Raw genomic sequence first — 20203 nt, 5'->3', positions numbered from 1 at the left:
TTCTCCATTTAAGAGGAGAAAACAACACAGGGTTGGGCTGTAAAGTGACTGATCACTATGATAGCCAATCAGAGGCTATCACAGCAATCTGGTGATTGGGAACTGGGCCTCGTGGTTCCTGATTGCTTAGTACAAGACTCAGAGCTGTCACTGACAGCTCGGCCACTGTGCTGGGAGTGTGCTGTGCAGCATGTTCCCAGCACAAACACGGTGTATATGCAGCACCCACAGATAAAGGCACACTTTCCTGAGCCTGCATATATGCATACACTTGGTGGAAAGAGGATAAAGTGATATGTTAGCTAAAAATGAAGTATATTTGCTGGATGAAAAAAAAGGTATATGTTACAGGATAGAATGGGACATTCATGAATAATTTATGGATGAGGTGGCCTAATGTGTGGATTTATATTCAATGAAAAAGACACAATCTACATTTTAGGTTAGCTAGGTATAGGCTCCACCCACTTAGCCAGCTGCAAAATTCTTGGTGATATTCAAAAAGACAATAATAAAATACAAACTAAATACATTTCTACATTATTGTTCCAGCTGGATCCTGGAAGCTGTTCGGAAAACACAGATGAGACCAAATACTCTGGAGATGTCACAATGACCAGCCCTAAATCAAAGTTTCATTCAAGGGATATGAAGAAGGAGCTCATTACGTATGTTTGTTACATTTTTTTCCTTCTATCTGTGACAGAATATTTGCAAACAAGGCCATTGAGCCTCTTATTTAAAGTGTAACTGTAGGAAAAATTAAAAATGAAATAACAGTTTTATTACCTATTGTTCTTGACAGTAGATCTGTTACACATATTTGTTTAAATAATGCTCAGATAAGGAAAGCACAGTCGGTAACCTTCGCAGTAAATGCTGTAAGAAAAGTCATTTTGGCATTTGATTGTCATTTTTGCTGCTAAAAAGAAAAATAAACAAGATGTCATATTTTTTGGCATGATTTTGGGTGCCATAATCTAGATTACCCTTTGCTGGATTTTGAAGAAAAACTATAGATAGAGAATGATAGCACAATAATGTTGTATTGTATTGGTAAAACTGCAAACTCTCTGTACTGTGGACTTTGATATTACTTCTGCTTATTTGGAGTGGCTGACATTCTTTGTACCCAAATGCCATTGAACGTAAAGTTACTTATATTTGATTTACACTGAAATTGGTTAAAGCTTAGGCAAAAAAAATTGGATTTGCTTATTTGTTCGTAGCTGTTAATCAGAAGTTACAGAGGAGCTAAATTTACCTTTTTTCCAACGGTGCTCATCCCTCACCAGTGCCAGCATCTTCTTCTATGTGCCAATCTTCGATCATCTTCAGTGGCCAGGGTGGCATGATGTAAATCCTGATCATGTGCAGGAGTCAGTAATTTCAGCACACAGGGACTATTCCAATGATGTAAGCCAGAGGTTTCCAAATTTTCTAAACAAAGGGCCGGTTTATTGTGCTTCAAACTTTAGGAGGGCCAGACTGTGGCCAGCGGGACTAGAAAATGTCTTGGTGTCAGTGGGAGTAAACAGTGTCCCTTTTTTGGTATTAGGGGGAGGAATAGCGCCCCATTGTTGGTGTCAGTGAAAGGAATAATGCCCCATCCTTGGCGTCAGTGAGAAATAATGCCCCAATGTTGGTGTCAGGGGGAAGAAACTATGCTCCATTGTTGCTGACAGTGGGGTGAAAAGTGGCCCAAGGGCTGGATAAAAGCAAGCAAAAGGCCGCATATGGCCCCCGAGCCACAGTTTGGGATCCACTGATGTAAGCTGAGCTGTACATGGACAGCTCAGTTTACATGCCAGAGAATGGCATAAGGTGTATTTTATTGCAAACGAGACATCGCATATTTCTTCTGCAATACTGAGCCAACCCTGCTTGCAGTTTGTGACAGCGGAACTTTATTTTTGTTTTAACTGCCATTTTCTGATTGGTCTGAAAGCACATCTTAATGCACAAATAAAACACATATGCAGTGCATAACAACACATAGATGCCTCATAATGAAAGTAAATTGTGCTGAGCTGTGTAAGTTGGGCTGCCATTCAAAAGCATGTAACATGTTGCAACACACAGAAGTAACACAATGAAGTGCAATGTGAAAGGGCCTCTAAGCATTATTTTAAATGGGCAATTCAAAATTAAAAGTGGAACTTCATGGCAAGGAGTTAATTTCTGCCACCAAACTAGGCGTCCGCATTGTAAGATTTCCCTACACCTCTTGTACCTGTAAAACATTTTAGACTTCTAATCTTTCTGACTTGGTGATGATAAATAGAAAACATCTGCCTTGTGGGGACAAAGACAGCAATAAAAACCTGATAGGGGTTTTCCCTAATCTATCAAACACAAACAAAAATAAAAACATTTTTGCCTAGGGTGGAAATGATATCAAATGGGTCCACATTGGTCATGTCTACATTCTGAAAATTCTGTAGATGTGGAATGGACCTCTTATGGAAGGGATGGAGAGCTTACTGTACCTCTCCTTATTTTATGTAAAATGCTCCTGAAATGAGTTTGGTTTGTACAAGAGGGCTAACATGACAGCAGATGTACTTTTTGCTAAAGCCATACTCCTGACAGTCTATAAGTCTACCACAATATCTATTTTCTAGTTTAAAGCAGATTTCCAGTCAGTTTTGTGGTTATTAACTTTCCTAGCGGTAATCCCGAGTGTGGCTCGGGGTTAATTTTCAGTACCAAAAGCGGTAACCCCGAGCCACACTCGGGATTACACTGTAGTGTAACTTACCTTGTCCTGTGATCCCCGTTGTCCTTCTGCTGTTTCCTCTGGCCATGTCCATCCGTCTTCTGGGTTCTCTTCCCTGCGAGCATCGCGAAAAAAAGTAAAAACATGACATACACACAATACATTGTAATCTGTTAGGATAACATTACTGTTTCAAACCATTTCACCTAAATTTTGTCCCTAGTGCTTTGTCCTGTACCCTGCCTGCACTTTTACCATTCTTTCTGCCTGGAAACTTGAGAACGTCCATGGCATCCAAAAAGCATTCCTTTAGGTCAAAAGCGGTTTTAGACCAGCTAGAAAACAGTGGTAGTAAATTAGAATCACTCACAGAATTGAGAGATTGTGATTTGTGAGGAAATTCGTCATCAGACACTGAAAGTGACGACAGCAACGATTCTGCGACTTTGCTCAGTGATGTGCGAACTTGGCGCTCTATTTCAAATTTCAGTGTTTTTGGTTTGATTACATTATTGAATTAAATTTATTATTATTATATTATTTTTTTTATAATTATTTGTTATATTATAATTTATGATTTTGTGTTTCAAACTTTATCATACCCGGGATGTTTATTAGACTCTTGTATGGACAGATTTAAGTGAGATATTCCTAAGAATTGCAGGCCTACAATATAAAACAACAAATTTCCATGCAAAACAATGTACTGCTTTGACATTCAAAAATATTGACATAATCAGACTGCCAGGGAGGTTAAAAGTCAGCAACTACAAAAACTGTAGTTGTTTACTTTTAATAAACACACGCTCACCTGTCCCAGGGTCCAGCAATGTGCTCACCCTCGCCGTCCCTTATTTGCCTCTTCTCTCTCCGGCGTCGGCCTCAGAGCTGTAGGCACCAGGCTGTGACAGCTTGCGGCTTCAGAGACGGGTGCCCACTGCACATGCACAATTCCTGCTGTGCATTTTCATTGGTCCAGCAGTCTACTGGGACCTGTGATGGTTCCCAGGAGACTGTGGGAGGTAGCAGGGGGGCTGAATGTCCGGCTCACTTTGCCGCAGCAACCTGAGCCAAAAGTGGGAGCGGGTACCTGTCAAAAACAGGTATCCGCTCCCTCCCAAAAGGTGAAGGGGGGAGGAGGCAAATAAGCGGAACTTCTGCTTTTGAGTGGAACTCCGCTTTAAAGATAGCATTAGCTGTAGAAAGTGCTACAGTAAATTATATTCAGAGTCACTCTATTACTATCCAAGATGTGACAACAACATTACAGAGGGGGTTATTTACTAAAACTGGAGAGTGCAAAATCTGATGCAGCTCTGGATAGAAACCAATCCGCTTCCAGGTTTTATTATCAAAGCTTAGTTGAACAAAGTAACTGATTGGTTACTATGCACAGCTGAACCAGATTCTGAGTGCACCAGTTTTAGTAAATCTACCCCAGAGTTTCTAGGAATAGAGGTGGTTTCTAGGAACAGCAACTTCTGAACAAGTTTTCTTTCTGAAAAATGTGCACTAAGCTAAAAGATATACCTAAAAGCACAGTTGTGAATTTCTGCATACATTTTATATTTCCATTCATGAATTTAAACTTATTTTCCCATTACATTTTATTTAAATTAATTTTTATAATTTATATTCACTCAAAAAGAGAGAACATACATTTTTTGGAAAATGCCTGCAGTTTATTGCCATCTTGTGGATATGCAGAAGTACTGCATTCTTCCTGAGACCACTACTTACACAATACTATTTATTCCAGATAAATTTACAAGTACATACAAATAACATCAGGAGTATTCATTTCTAATGAAACAAATATCTCTAATATCTGTAGTACTGTAAGCTATTTACAGTACCTTAATTTAATTTGCATAGTCCTTATACTTGACTTATATTAACATTTTTAAACATTGTGGGTTTCTAAACACAAACATACAGAAATAGCATATGCATTTTTAAAGGATAGTATAATCTTAGAGGCTGAAAAGTGAAAAAAAATTTGAATGATTAAGGTTTTCTCTAGTTTCAATGAATCAGCTACTAAATGTCAAACTTTTTAGGCCTATCCTAAAATTCCACTCTTTTTTATATGAAAATGAGGCTTGATATCAAAATGTCTTTATTGCCGTTGGTTATTATTTAAAATTTCTAATTAAAAACAATGTGCAGTATGGTATATAAAAGTTCCTATATATTTAGAAATAGTGATGGGCCGAACACCCCTCTGTTCGGTACACTTGTGAACATTTGAACCTAACTAAGGTTTGACCACAAACTTCAAACTTAATGCAGGTCCATAGGACTTGAATATGTAAATTCAAAAGTGCCCATTTGAAGGCTTATATGCAAGTTATTGGCATTAAAAAGCGGTATGGAGACTCCAGTACTGCCCTGAGGGACATGAATCAGTGAAAAAAAAATTCAAAAATTACTGTTTTTGAAAAACCCCTGAAAAGTTCCTTTAAATATCATACCTGGGGGTCTCCTTAAACTACCTGCAAATTTGCACATCTATACAATGTATAGAACCTGCTGCAGCAGAACTGACATTTTTATAAAAAAAAAAAAAATACCAGTGTGGGTTAATCCATACCAGACCCTATAAGTCTGGTAAGAAGTTTGGAAGGGACCCCCACAGTAAAAAAAGATGACTTTTAAGGGGAGCCCCACCCCAAAAAAATGGGGGGAAAAAGTGTGGGGTCCTTCCTCAATTCCTACCAGATCTTTAATCCAAGCAAAGGCCTGGCAAGCCAGAAAAGGGGGGGGGGGGGGCGAGGACCCCCCTCCTAAACTGTACCAGGCCACATGCCCTCAACATTGGGAGGTGCTTTGGGGTAGGGGGGCTCCCCCCCCAAAAGCACCTTCTCCCCATGTTGATGGGGACAAGTGACTCTTCCCCACAACCCTGGGCTGTGGTCGTGGATGTCTGCAGCGGGTAACTTATTGGAATCTGGAAGCCCCTTTAACAAGGGGCCCCCAAATCCCAGCCCCCCTCCTTAGTGAATAAGTACCCCATATCTATTCACCACAAAAGTGTAAAATGTGAATAAAACCGCAACAACAGTTTTATACAAGTCCTTTAAAAAAAAAAGGCAAAAAAATGGTTCCATCATTGTAATCCATCGTCAATTACGGCATCAAAATAAAAAAAAACCCACGCCCGTCATCCCGTCCCACCCGCTGAGCACTCACCGCTATCTGACATTTGCCGGTCAGATGTAAACAATTGGGCAGAGCTAGCAGTAATGTCACTGCTAACTCCACCCAATTGTACTGTGATTGGCCCAAGCATTGCATCTGACCCACCGAATTCCCTTACCATTTGTGTGTTCACCAAACACATGAACAGCCGATGTTCGAGTCGAACTTACATTTCAAACATCAAGGACTACTATTTAGATTATCTATTTAGAAATCTATTGGCTTATGGAAATGGAAAGAGAGAACAATAACACTTATAGCAAACAACAAGAAATCAGCTTTTATCAGTCTGATCACTAGAAGCAGCAAAGAACTGATACTTACTACAATGTACATTTAAGTTCTCTTTGTTATTGAATTGTCTCATTAAAATTCAAGAACTAGGCACCACTGATCTGCCTAATGTTCCTGTTCCTATACTTGTTGTCCTTCCCAGTGAGAAAAACGTGTGTTGTGGAGGGCAAGAACATTTATAAATATTTAATTTGGAACTTCCAGCCCTCCTTCAATTTCTAACTATAGAAAGTCTTCTAGATTTATTTTAAACAACATCTGTCCTCTCTCCTGCCTGTCACTCCTACCCCTAGCATTGGTGGTCAGGCACTACAGCTGAGTTTGTGTTCTTCACCTATGGCAGCCCCCTTTCCCATTAGGCAAGCAGGCCTACTGGAACTCACTTGGCCCCGGGTCTCTTACACACTGCTATAGTGCCTGGCCACCACACTGGGGCAGGCTAAGTTCAGCAAACAGGTACTTGCAGTTGGCAGATAGGTCCAATGGCAGTCTAGGTTCAGGGCAGAAAACGTTCAGAGAGTTGTCAGGGTCAAATCCGTGGTCAAAAGGCAGCCTGAGTTCAGAGAATAGTCCAATCCAAGGTCAACAACAATGGAATCAAAACTAGCTGGCAGTGCTGGGATTATGCAATGGAAAAGGTCAAGGTATGGGAACAAGGTAGGCAAACAGGGAGCTTGAAGCACGTGTTGCAAACACTATCACATGCATGACACTAAGGGCATGGCAAGTTCAAAACAGGTTTAGACTCCACCCGTAGACTGTTTCTACACCAGTCACCCTGCAGGTGGACAGTGAGACAGGTCGAGTGCAGCTCAGCCAAAACTGGGATGCTGGAATGAGACCAGCAGCTGCCGTGGAACAGGAGCATTGACAGCATTGCCCCATAATTTCCTCTGGATGTGCAGAGGAGCTTGTATGAAGTGAGATGAGAAGTGCAGCACGGTGAGAGCCATGGTGAGCAATTTTTAGCTAGGACCCCAGTGGGGAAAAGCACCAGGGGCATAGGGGAGCAAAATTCTCACCCTAACTGCCACAAATACATTCTGACAATTCTGCCAAGTCACTGGAAAAGCTAGAACAGCATATATTTTAGGCTATGCTTGGGGGGCAGGTAGATTTTTATTTATGGAGGTTATTGTGTTAATGCACTTTAACAAATACAGTTAGGAGCAATGTATAGAATACAGATACTGTAGCTTGTTGGCTTACATCCTATGTTTTGCATGTGACGTGCCTGATCAGATCATCCATAATATGACAATTCATGGTTAATAAAACATACAGATGAGAGACAGTTATACTTGCGGTTGGGTGTGGAGATTTTTCTCCATGATGAAAATTTTATAAAGCTGATTAAAGACTGTCCCTTTTTCTTAAAGCACTGAAAAAAAGTCATTATAGTTTAGAGTAGTCTTTAAAGTTTGGATTGAACCTATAAACTATTTTGCTGTTATTAACCACCTCTATTTGTCTCTTTGGTTACAAGAGAAGTATGACCAAAGCTCTTTTGGCCATACTTCTCTTGTGGGTCCCAGAAGTACTCTTACTATCATTCTCCTGTGACCCAGTGTAACTGGCTGTTACCCACTATAAGATGACAGAGCAGAGCTGCTATAGGCTCTGGAAGGATCCCAACAATATTGTCGGGATCCATGTAGCTGTCTAATTAACAGTTGACTCTGCCTCTCAGCAGGCGGCTTAGAGCTGTGACCAGCTTTGCCTGCCCCCTCCATAGCTCAGTACTCCAGTGACTTCTGAAGAAGCACAGGAGAGAGCGGTGACTGAAAGTTGCCACTCTCTACTCTGAGCAGACTAAGAACTTAGCAATCAGTGATCATGTAATCGCTCAGTTCTTAGTCTGCCAACATGGAATGGCTGCAGCATCATTCTGATGCTGCAGTATAGAGGCGAGTACTGATATTTTTTTGACCCATACTTCTCTTTTAAGTATGACTTGGTTAGTACTGGCCTGACATTTCTGACTTCTAGGTTAAGGCTTGACCACTTTTTTCCAGCCTGTCTAATCAGATTGCCTCCAGTAGCCCTAAAGTGATCTTATTGAATAGATGGAATGGCTGTTGCCAGTGCCTATCCCAGAAATCAACCCCTAGTTAAAAAGTAAAACTACATGAGCAGGGTAAGCTTTTGTAGTTTTCCTGGCAAATAAATGTTGGAGCAGACACTATTGAGGAGATTTACTAAAACTGGAGCACTCAGAATCTGGTGCAGCCATGATAGCCAAAAAGCTTCTAGCTTCAGCTTGTTAAGTTAAGCTTTGATAATAAAACTTGGAAGCTGATTGGTTTCTATGCAGAGCTGCAGCAGATTGTGCACTCTCCAGTTTTAGTAAATCAACCCCTACAGATGGCACTACACATATAGATTTATTTCGATCAGTCAACAGAGTCCACCATCCACACTATACAGCACTGATAGACAAATCTTCTGCTACAGCTATTGTATACGGACAAGTTTTACAGGAGGTTGTCAGAGTACCCAAACAGTGGTTGCATTCGAATGGATACAGCCACTGTTCGGCTGCCAATTTTCCATGCATCTTCTTCAATTTTTTATTTGAAAGGTGCTGCACAGGATGGTGCTGACATGGCCACCCACAAAGCAAATGTATTTAGCAACAGGCTGCAATGTGATTAGTGTATGGTCAGCTTACGTAATACCTGCTCTTAGACAGGACTTTCAGTTTGAATTGTTTAAAATTGATCACCATTGTTTATTGTTTATCAGCTAATAAAAACTGGGACTATTATTAAAACACAATATAGCAATGTCAAGAAGCCAAGCATCTATTCTTGTGTTTTTTTTTACAGTTGTCCAACCCCAGGATGTGATGGAAGTGGTCATGTAACAGGAAACTATGCTTCTCATCGCAGGTACAAAACCAAAGGAAGCCACAATTAAATGTGTTACTTTCAGTCTTTTACTGTTATGCCTTAGAAGCAATTTCAGCTGAAAAAACTATACAACTAAAACATAAATGGTAATGTACGGGTAATTCTCTCCATCTACCTCTTATCCTATATACATTGCATAATAAAAGGTTTAAAATATTTCACTTTTACAAGAATTCTGAAGCGTTAGGTTCAGATCTGCCTTCAGAGAACACTTTGCTGTGTAGATCTTCCTGCATAGAATAATAAGGCAGTCAGCTGTTAGCAAGCCTACTGTGTAATGATTACCTGTCAGCTCATTTTTAGTTTGTCTATATATTTTCTGTACAATTCCAATTCTGCATTTTGAACATATACTATATCTTTATATTTTAAATATTTATTTTAAAGAAAATTCCAGGGTATACTTTGTTGTTAAATACAAAAAACAACAAAACTAGTACTTTATAATTACAATTAAATGAGACAGCAAAAAAATATAATTTATCGAGGTAAAGGACAGATAGAAGGGAGTGACAAATGGCTTCCTGGTATATACTTAGTACATACAGTTGCAAGAAAAAGTATGTGAACCCCTTGGGATTACGTGGAGTTTTGCATGAATTGGGCATAAAATGTGCTCTGAACGTCATCTAAGTCACAACAATAGAAGAACACAGTCTGCTGAACATAATACTACACAAACATTAGATGTTGCCATGGTTTAATTGCACATAACATGTAAACACAGTGCAGGGAGGAAAAAGTATGTGAACTTTTGGACTTAATAACTGGTTGACCCTCCTTTGGCAGCAATAACCTCAACCAAATGTTTCCTGTAGTTGCAGATCAGACCTGCACAATGATCTGGAGTAATTTTGGACCACTCCTCTTCACAAAACTGTTTCAGTGTAGCAATATTCTTGGGATGTCTGGTGTGAATCTCTCTCTTAAGGTCATGCCACAGCATTTCAATTGAGTTGAGGGATGGGACTCTGACTGGGCCACTCCAGAAGGCATATTCTGTGCTGTTGCAGCCATTGTTTTGTTGAATTACTTGTATACTTTGAGTCATTGTCCTGTTGCATCACCCATCCTCTGCGGAGCTTCAGTTGGCGGACAGATGGTCGTACGTTTTCCTGCAAAATGCCTTGATAAACTCTGGAATTCATATTCCCATCAATGACAACAATCCGTCCAGGCCCTGAGGCAGCAAAGCAGCCCCAAACCATGATGCTCCCTCCGCCGTGTTTTACAGTGGGGATGAGGTTTTGATGTTGGTGTGCTGTGCCTTTTTTTCTCCACACATAGTGTTGTGTGTTCTTCCCAAACAACTCAATCTTGGTTTCATCTGTCCGCAGTATATTTTGCCAGTAGTGCTGTGGAACATCCAGGTGCTCTTTTGCAAACTTCAAACGTGCTGCAATATTCTTTTTGGACAGCAATGGCTTCCTCCGTGGTGTCCTCCCATGTACTCCATTCTTGTTTAATGTTTTCCTTATTGTAGATGTGTCAACAAAAATGTTAGCATGTGCCAGAGATTTCTGTAGGTCTTTAGCTGACACTCTGGGATTCTTCTTTACCTCATGCAGCATTCTGCGCTGTGCTCTTGCAATCATTTTTACAGGACTACCAGGCCTAGGGAGAGTAGCAACAGTGCTAAACTTTCTCCATTTGTAGACAGTCTGTCTTACCGTGGACACATGAACATCAAGGCTTTTGGAGATACTTTTGTAACCCTTTCCAGCTTCATGCAAGTCAACAATTCTTGATCGTAGGTCTTCTGAGAGCTCTTTTCTGCGAGGCATGGTTCACATCAGACAGTGCTTCTTGAAACCAGTAAACCCAAAACAGGTGTGTGTTTTTTTAAGGGCAGGACAGTTGTCAGCAACACATCCAATATCATCACACTGATTGGAGTCAAGGTTGGCTCACTCCTGGCTCCAATTAGCTCTGGGAGAAGTTATTAAGCTAGGGCCTCACATACTTTTTCCTCCCTGCACTGTGAATGTTTACATGTTATGTGCAATTAAACCATGGCAACATCTAATGTTTGTGTGGTTTTATGTTCAGCAGACTGTGTTCTTCTATTGTTGTGATTTAGATGAGGTTCAGAGCACATTTTATCCCCAATTCATGCAAAACTCCACGTAATCCCAAGGGGTTCACATACTTTTTCTTGCAACTGTACCAGGAAGCCTTTTGGCACTTCCTTCTATCTGTCTACTCTGTCTATTGAGCCTCTCAAAGCAGAAGTCTGGACTAAATGAATAATGTAAAAGTTAACAAAAAAACCAATATAAAAAAGGGTCAGACTCGATGGACCACTTAGTTTATTTTCCACCATCACTTTTCTATGTTTCTATGTTGTCTAAATACAAGGGCTGTATTATTGGATGATTTTTTGCATTCTTTTTTCCATATCCTTTCTTTAATAATAATCCAGCATGAAACAACTCCTGCCCTTTGCCTCTGTCTAGGTTTTTCCTGTAATAAGACCTATTACTACTGCTCTCTCTCCTGGTCCTGTATCCACCCCCTGTGATTTTCTGCAGGCAGCCTGTAGTGGATGGATCTACTTGATCCCTCCCACAGCTCTGCATGCATAACCTTTGTGGATACTGAAGAACATATATAGGAAAGTTTTTGTGCCTGAAGTTTAGCTTTAAAGAGCACAGTAATAATCATATTTACCACATTTGAAATGTTATAAAAGTAGACTTCTCATGGTATATTCATAGCAGATGTTGTAGGACTGCATTGGGCAGGTATTCCAGCACAGTCCCACTGCATGGACAAGGTAAAATGTCCTTTGTGCCTGGTTCACACCACGGGCACAGTATGCTGAGAAAAGTACTGCAGCAGTACTTTTTCTCAGTGCAGCACAGTAGGAGGCAATCTGCTGCCTCACACTGCATGGCTGGCAATTGAACTTTATGAGATGCTTTTGTGACATCTCAATCAAGTTTGTTTTTGAAAAAAGGAAACAGTGTACTTCTCTGAGCTCAGCACATCTTTACTTTGTTGATCTCAGCTGGATCGCACTGCACACCAGCCTGGTTTGAACCATCCCTCATTATCTACAGTGCAAACATTGGGCTCAGTATCAGACTCTAAGGCTGTTCTATCTCTTACTTGAGTTCCTTATAGGCATTCCGCCATTTAAGATAGCTAGTAAAAATATAACGTATCACTTCATCATTATCAACACATATTTTATTGAAGACACATTTGTGTACAGTTGTGCTCAAAAGTTTGCATACTCTGGCAGAAATCGTGAAATTTTGGCTCTGATATTGAAAATATGACTGATCATGCCATAAAGCTGTCTTTTATTTAAGGATAGTGATCATATGAAGCCCTTTATTATCACATAGTTGGTTGGCTCCTTTTTAAATCATAATGATAACAGAAATCACCCAAATGGCTTTGATGAAAAGTTTACATAACCTGGACTGTTTGGCCTTGGTACAGACACACAAGGTGACACACATGGGTTAAAATGACAATTAAAGGTTAATTTCCCACATCTGTGGCTTTTAAATTGAAATTAGTGTCTGTGTATAAATAGTCAATGAGTTTGTTAGCTCTCATGTTAGTACACTGAGCAGGCTAGGTACTGAGCCATGGAGATCAGAAAAGAACTGTCAAAAGAACTGCATAACAAGTTAATGGAACTTTATAAAGATGAAAAAGGATATATAAGATGTAAAAAGCTATCACATACCTGGTGATGGAGGCCAATAGAGAGAGGGCTTCCCTTGCGGCTAAGTTCCAGACTCCCCTGAGAGTGGGACAATGGGAGTCAGGCCCAAAGTTGCACAGGTCGCCTGTAGGAGTGCTGGTTGGTGGTCCACTCACAAGCACAGCTGGTGCACGGGGATAGGTCTGCAGACTGGAGGCGCCTGTGCATGGTATGCAAGCCTTCCAGGATTTGGATGTTTGCTGGTTAGTCAGTTTGAGCCAAGGTCAGGTACCGGGTGGGAAACAGAACAGACGTGGTCAGGTGGGATAGCCGTGGTCATACATGGAGGAGCGAGAGAGAGCGAGTATCCTTTAGCTAACCCGAGGTCAGATCAGGGGGGTCAGTAGAGCAGACAGGTCCAAGTACAAGCCGGGTCGGAATCAGGAAGTCACATGCCACAGGAAACAGGAACAAACCAGCAACCAGAGGAAGTGATGAGCCTCCTTATAAAGGCTGTCTGGCACCAGACTGAGGCTGATGTGTCCTTTTGCGGCCATGTAGAGTATTAGCAGAAACGCCAGAACTTCTGCTGTGGACAGGACCCTGACAAAAGCCTTGAATATGTCAATCAGTGCTGTTCAATCACTTATTAAGAAGTAGCAAATTCATGGATCTGTTGATTTCAAACAACTACACCGATCACTATTCTTAAATAAAAACAGTTTTTTGGCATGATCAGTCATTGTTTCAATATTAATACCAAAATAATACCAATATTAATACCAAAATTTCACAAATTCTGCAAACTTCTGAGCACAACTGTAGATATACTTGTGTCTGAGACAACATGTATATGGACACCATTCAATAGAAGCATACTAGGAAGTCAAAATATTTAGTATCTAAAACAAAGACACATCAACAAAGATACTTTAATATGATTTAATATGATTTAATCATTGTCATTTGCAGTGTTTCTGGCTGCCCACTAGCTGACAAAACTCTGAAGTCTCTGATGGCTGCAAACTCCCAGGAACTCAAGTAAGTGTCTCATTCAAGATACAGATCACACTGTGAGATTTGCATCATGCAGATTTTCTGGTAAAGTAAACCAGTACCACACCTGGGTAATTCAAACTGAGAAAAGGTCAGTGGAAGCTGCAAGTTAAAACAATCAGTAGATCCAGACATACAGGCACCTGAGTTTGCAATCAAATCTCAAGTCTTCCTATGAAAATGGAGCTTGGCCCCATCATTGCAACATCCTGGGACACTCATTGGGTCATTGAGGTCTCCCATTGTAAATAATGATAATTGGGATGCTGGAGAGGCATTAGGGGGTGCGACCAAGCTCAACTTTTACAGAGACAATTGGGATTTATAAGTAACTTCAGCTGCTTATATGTCTGGATCTTCTGATATTTTTTACTTACAATTTTCACCCCTGGCAAAATATAAGCAAATTGTGTAAAAAAAAAAAAAATACTGATCACTTCCCCAAAGTAGTACAGTGTTACTATGGTAGTATTGTGCTACTTTGGTCAAAGTGAAATACGAAAAAAAAATCTTAAAAAAAGAAAAAAAATTAATAAAAAATTTTTCATACTGTCACCAGTCAGTGTCCCTGATCACCGCCATGCCAGTTATATGATGATGCTGTACTGCACTGGCAGCAGTATGTGAAAAAAAAAATTGTGACTTTTTTTTCATTTTCCGAAAAATTATGACAAAAAAATACAACTTCAAAAAACTCGCCATGCCTCTTATGAAGTACGTCGGACTGTCTACTTTGCAAAAAGGGGTCATTTGGGGGATATCTGTACTGTTCTGACATTCTTGGACTTCAAGAAATTAGATTGGCCGTCAGTACTTCAGGATTGATCAATTTTCAGATCTATACCATAGTTTGTGAACTCTATAACTTTCCTACAAACTAAAAATACATCCTAATTTTGGTTATTTTCACCAAAGACATGTAGCAGAATACATTCTGGCCTAAATTTATGAAGGGCAATTATTTATTTGCAAACTTTTATGACAGAAACAAAGAAAAACTTGGGTTTTTTTCAAAATTTTTGTTTTTTTTGTTAATTTAGCACAAAATATAAACCCCAGTGGTTATTAAATACCACCAAAAGAAAGCTCTAGTTGTGTGAAGAAAATGATAAAATTTTAGTTTGGGTACAATGTTGTATGACCGCGCAATTGTCATTCAAAGTGTGAGAGCGCTGAGACCTGAAAAATGGCCTGGGAGGGAATGGGGTAAAAGTTCCCGGTATGGATTCGGTTAAGCAAATGGAACAAGTGATGATTATTATTTCTTCAGGTGTCCAACACCAGGCTGTGATGGATCTGGACATGTTACTGGAAATTATGCATCTCACAGAAGGTAAAATACATAACTAGGTGCATGATTTAATCTACCAATCGGTTGTTATATATACATATTTATTATGTTAATTACTTCCATAGTTTATCAGGGTGTCCAAGAGCCAGAAAAAGTGGGGTCAAGGCATTTCCAAGCAAAGAAGATAAAGAAGACCCAGAACTTAAGTAAGCAAACATATTTATAATGGTTTTAATATCTTTTTTTTTCTTGTTCATATTTAAGAGTGATGAGAATGGTGTTCTGGAATATTCTCTCTTTCCTTTCTCCAGTCCCTCTGTTGCAAATCCTGTTAACCACTTCAGCCCCAGAAAGTGTTACCCCCTTCATTACCAGGCCATTTTCTGCTATTTAGCTTATGTTACTTTAACTGGTAATTGTGAGGTCCTGCAATGCTGTACCCAAGTAAACTTTGTAAATATTTTTTACACAAATAGAGCTTTATTTTGATGGTATTTGATCACCACTGGTTATTTTATTTTTTATTATATGAATGAGTAAAAATTGAACATATTTGAAAAAAACAATATTTTTGTCTTTCTGCTATAAAAACATATCCAATAAATTTTTATTTTAAATTTAATTTCTTCATGAATTTAGGCCAAAATGTATTCTGTTTTTGGTAAAACAAAAACCCAATAAGTGTATATTGATTGTTTTTTGTAAAAGTTATAATGTCTACAACTATGGTATATACACTGGAATTTTTTTTTATACTGCTAATGGTGGTGATCAGCAACCTATAGTGGGACTGTGATAGTGCAGCGGGCAATCTGACACTAACTGACACTTGATGGGAACTGACTGACACTGACATCACCAGTGACACTTATACAGTGATCAGGGATAATACTATACACTGTCACTATACTAATTACACTGGCTGGGAAGGGGTTAACATCTTGGGGCAACACAAGTGTGTACCTAAAAAGTGTTAATGAATGTATTATGCACTGCTTTTTGCTAAAAATCTCTTTGCTCTTTCTCCTCGTTTTGCAGGGAGAAGATGCAAAGAGATTATTCCCTCTGTACAGATCCCTGTGTTGTTTGTCAACACAGGGCTCTGGGCTGTGATTGAAAACAGCCAATAAGTAGGTCCCAGGTGTATAATCACAGCAGGAGTCGGTGGGTGGGGGCACACGCACGCCCTGTACCTGGAAGAGGCCAGCAATGTACAGGCACGTCGTTGTGCCTGTACAGACCACCCACCCACAGCACATTATGGGTGGGTGGTCCTTAAGTGGTTAAAGGTGGAAAGGACATGGTTGTGTAGAGAGGTTGGACTTTGCTTGCATGTGTGTGTACACCTTTAAGAAAAACTATAAGTGAAAAAATAGCTGCTGCCTCAAATATTTTACAAGAAACCCATATATAGTCCAAACAAAAGAAAACATGCTCACAAGTATAACTCATATCATCAATACAAAAATCCTTAAATCCTAAAACAAAAAAATTTAATCTTTTCAATAATATAACAAGTAACCTATCTGATCAGTATCACTCCTCATAAAAGTTCTTTTAATCTTGTTTCACTACCACTTGTGTCCAAAAATACATCTGTTCATTTAAACCTATCACCTATGTAAAGCAGCTCACCATTATAATATCACTTCTATTTCTAATAAACTTACAAAAAAAACACCTGAAGCCACAAAAGATGTGACTCACGATGACAAAATGGTAGACTCAAATGGTAATTTGGAACTCATCTGCCTCTGATTCATACAGAAATGATATGTTGCAATGGAGGTTGATTTACTAAAGGTAAATAGCTTGTTCACTTTCCAAGGGAATTTGCCCCAGAACGTAATGAATGCGGTGAAATGTCCTCTTTTTTCTTTTTCTATAAATCAGAATGAACTTTTATTGAGTAGCTCCAGAGCAGCCGAACAATAATACAGTTTGTAAAAATAGGCAGTAAAAAAAGAAAGATGGTAAAGAATTGCAGCTATAAGACTGAGGTAGTGTAGATGCTATCAAGGTTATCTCAGCATTACCAAAATATTGTACATAAACCATGGGTCTGTGTTTCTTAAGAACTATACATCGATTTCAAGTGCTTCCAGTAAGTATTACACAATTCTCCCTGTAGCCAAGTCAAGTGGACATAAACCAGAAGTGTCCAACCAGTTTGATCATGCTTTCTCAAATACTGTATATTAGGACAACCTCTATGTTGACATATACATTAATTCAAGTCATACATGTGTCTAGCCCACTCTATATGGGTAGAGGGATTAGCTGCCTTCCAGTGTTGCAAAAGAAGTTTAAAAGCTTGGAAAAGAGCTGGCCTCTCTGGTATGCTGCTGTACCTCAAGATCATCTAAAATTCCCAGTATACACTGCTTTGGGTCAGATTGAATACTGCTTTGAAATACTGTATTCAAAGTTTTAATAACCTCCACCCAATGTCTATGGAGCTTAGGAAATCATCAAAGCAGGTGAATCAGATCTCTATTGCATTTTCCACACAGCGGATTCTTCAATATTCCAATTTGAAAAAGTCTCAAAGGTATATAATGAGTACACAGAAGTATGTATAGCTGTGAGAGCTCTGGAAAACATCAAAGGGAACTCAGTGGAATCAATTTCAGTACTGTTTCCCACTGATCCTCAACTAGGGGTCCCACATCTCATTCCCATCTCTCTGCCACTTTACAGGGATAACCCTCAAGAAAAGCAACAAGAAGCATAGCATAGTGTAGCAGAGTGCTGGTTGCTTTAAATCTTACACAGCACCTGCAGCTGTTGCTACAGCTGTGACATGCTGCAATTGTTTAGCTTTGTCCTTTTTTTTGCATAAGTATATAGGCGGGGAACATTTTTATAGGTCTGTTAATGTGTAGAGACTCCAACCCAGAGGACCAGAAGGTATATCCTTTGATTTCATTAACCACTTGCCCTCCAGAGGATTTACCCCCCTTCCTGACAAGGCCATTTTGTGTGATACAGCGCTGTGTTACTTTAACTGACAATTGCGCGGTCATGCAATGCTGCACCCAAATGAAATGTATGTCCTTTTTTTTCCACAAATGGAGCTTTCTTTTGGTGGTATTTGATCGCCTCTGCATTTTTAATTTTTTGCACTATAAACAAAAAAATACCCAACAATTTTGAAAAAAAAAACAATATTTCCTATTTATTATTCTTATTTATTATTTTCATATTGTATCATAAAATGTAGACCAAAATGTATTCTGCTACATGTCTTTGCTAAATAAAAAACCCAATATGTGTAAACTAATTGGTTTACATTAACGTCATAGCATCTACAAATAGTGGTATATAATGGAATTTTTTTTTTAATACTAATAATGGCAGCAATCAGCTACTTTTAGCAAGACTGTGGGACTGCGGCAGGCATTCTGACACTGGGGGGGAACTGACTAACTGTCATTGACATTCCCAGTGACACTAATACAGTGATCAGTGCTAATAAAAAGCACTGACACTATACTGACACTGGGCATGAAGAGGTTAACATCTGGGGCGATCAAAGGGTTAAGTGTGTACTGTATGTGCTACATTCATACATACACATACTAGGGACAATTTAGACAGGATCCAATTCACCTACCAGCATGTCTTTGGCGTGTGGGAGGAAACCCACGCAGGCACAGGGAGAACATGCAAACTCCAGGCAGGAGGTGCCGTGGCTGGGATTCGAACCAACGACCCTAGTGCTAACCATTTAGCCACTGTGCTGCCCTAGTGGTATTACAATTGAGATGCATTCTACACAATATGTTTTCCATGTACATATAATAGAGTCTATTTGGCACCTTTTCAATGTGAGTTTATCTATGAAATAAATAAAGTTTGCAAAGTGGTTTTTCACTATGAGGAATTTGCTTTCTCTTCTGATGCATATTGCAACAAATGATTTCTAGATGAATAAAAGTGGCAGATGTTCCTATGTTTTTTAATGAGCCGAAGATTCTGACTTCCTGAGTCACAATGTTGGCGATTTAAAGCATTTTTTGACCTTCCTATAAATAGCGGTCATATCATAACAATGAGCTGCTTTCCATAGATGGTGGGTTGAAATGCACAGCTTTATTTTTGGATATGAGTGGCGGTGAAGTAACAATAAAGGGGCTTTTATTTGCACTAATTATATAAAGAATGTTACTTGATATATGTTTGAAAAGATTTTGTATTTAGAATTTTTCTATTAACGATATGAGTTGCAATCACTTGTGAGCGCTTCCTCTGTACTTTCTATAGCATTCAGCATTAATAAGTACTGAAAAGATGGGAAAAACATGTAATAGACAATTTAGTGCACAACACTAGGCTCCCCCCTCCCAGCCCACCATAGTAACCCCACTTGACATCTTCATTCATCCCAGAAGAATGAGGACACCTTGTAGCAGGGCTTTTTTTCAGTGGGAACGTGGGGGAGATTGATTGTCGCTTGGAGTGGGTCTTATGTTGCTGGGCGGTGTCAACTGTTGGTGGAAGGGATCTACTGTTGAAGGAGGGGTCTGTTGTTGCTAGCTGAGGGCAAATCCATTGTTACTGGGGGATCTATTGTTGCTGGGGGTCTATTGTTGCTGGCTGAGAGGGTTCTATTTTACTGTTTATATTGTTATTAACAAATTCCATACAAATTATTTAGCACCACAAAATGATACTTGGTTCTGTATTCTCTAAAAGGCAGTACTGGGAGGTGGTAGGGGTTTAAAAACAAGGAACATGTGGGTAGAGGCAGAGACAAGGCTGACTTTGAAAGGGAGAGTTCCTGCACCTATTCCCTGAGACTCTGAGAAAAAAAAACCCTGCCTAGTAGTGAAAAAATTACCGTGATGGATAGTATCATAGAGCAGGTTAGTATTATAGTCCTCACAAGACCTCCTTCTCTGTAGTTCCCTGGTCTCCTCCTCCCATGCCCACCTCCAGGACTTCTCCAGGGTGTCACCCATCCTCTGGAACTCCCTGCCCCAACCCATCAGATTATTACCTACTCTCCTCTCCTTTAGGCGCACCCTGAAAACCCATCTCTTCAGGGAAGCCTACCCCACCCCCTG

At 39.7% G+C, this 20203-nt stretch overlaps 1 protein-coding gene across 7 annotated transcripts in view; it reads left to right on the top strand.

The window, feature by feature from the left end:
* ST18 (ST18 C2H2C-type zinc finger transcription factor) overlaps positions 1–20203 on the top strand; it is a 394399-nt gene that overhangs the window by 338588 nt on the left and 35608 nt on the right. For 6 of the 7 annotated variants that reach the window (XR_016312880.1, XM_089678414.1, XM_089678417.1 and 3 more), the window contains 5 exons: positions 553–668; positions 9043–9105; positions 13760–13828; positions 15114–15176; positions 15260–15340. Coding sequence is in view for 6 of the 7 variants with exons in the window: in XM_089678414.1 (XP_089534540.1) it covers positions 553–668; positions 9043–9105; positions 13760–13828; positions 15114–15176; positions 15260–15340 (392 nt within the window). In the remaining variant the exon portion in view is untranslated. The remainder of the gene's footprint in view (positions 1–552; positions 669–9042; positions 9106–13759; positions 13829–15113; positions 15177–15259; positions 15341–20203) is intronic. The other variant, XM_089678416.1, reaches the window with a different exon arrangement.

This window comes from Staurois parvus, unplaced genomic scaffold (assembly GCF_062004578.1).
Source record: "Staurois parvus isolate SC_StPar_1 unplaced genomic scaffold, SC_StPar_1.0 ptg000205l, whole genome shotgun sequence".
Taxonomy (NCBI): Eukaryota; Metazoa; Chordata; class Amphibia; order Anura; family Ranidae; genus Staurois; species Staurois parvus.
This window is presented reverse-complemented; position numbering and strand designations above follow the sequence as displayed.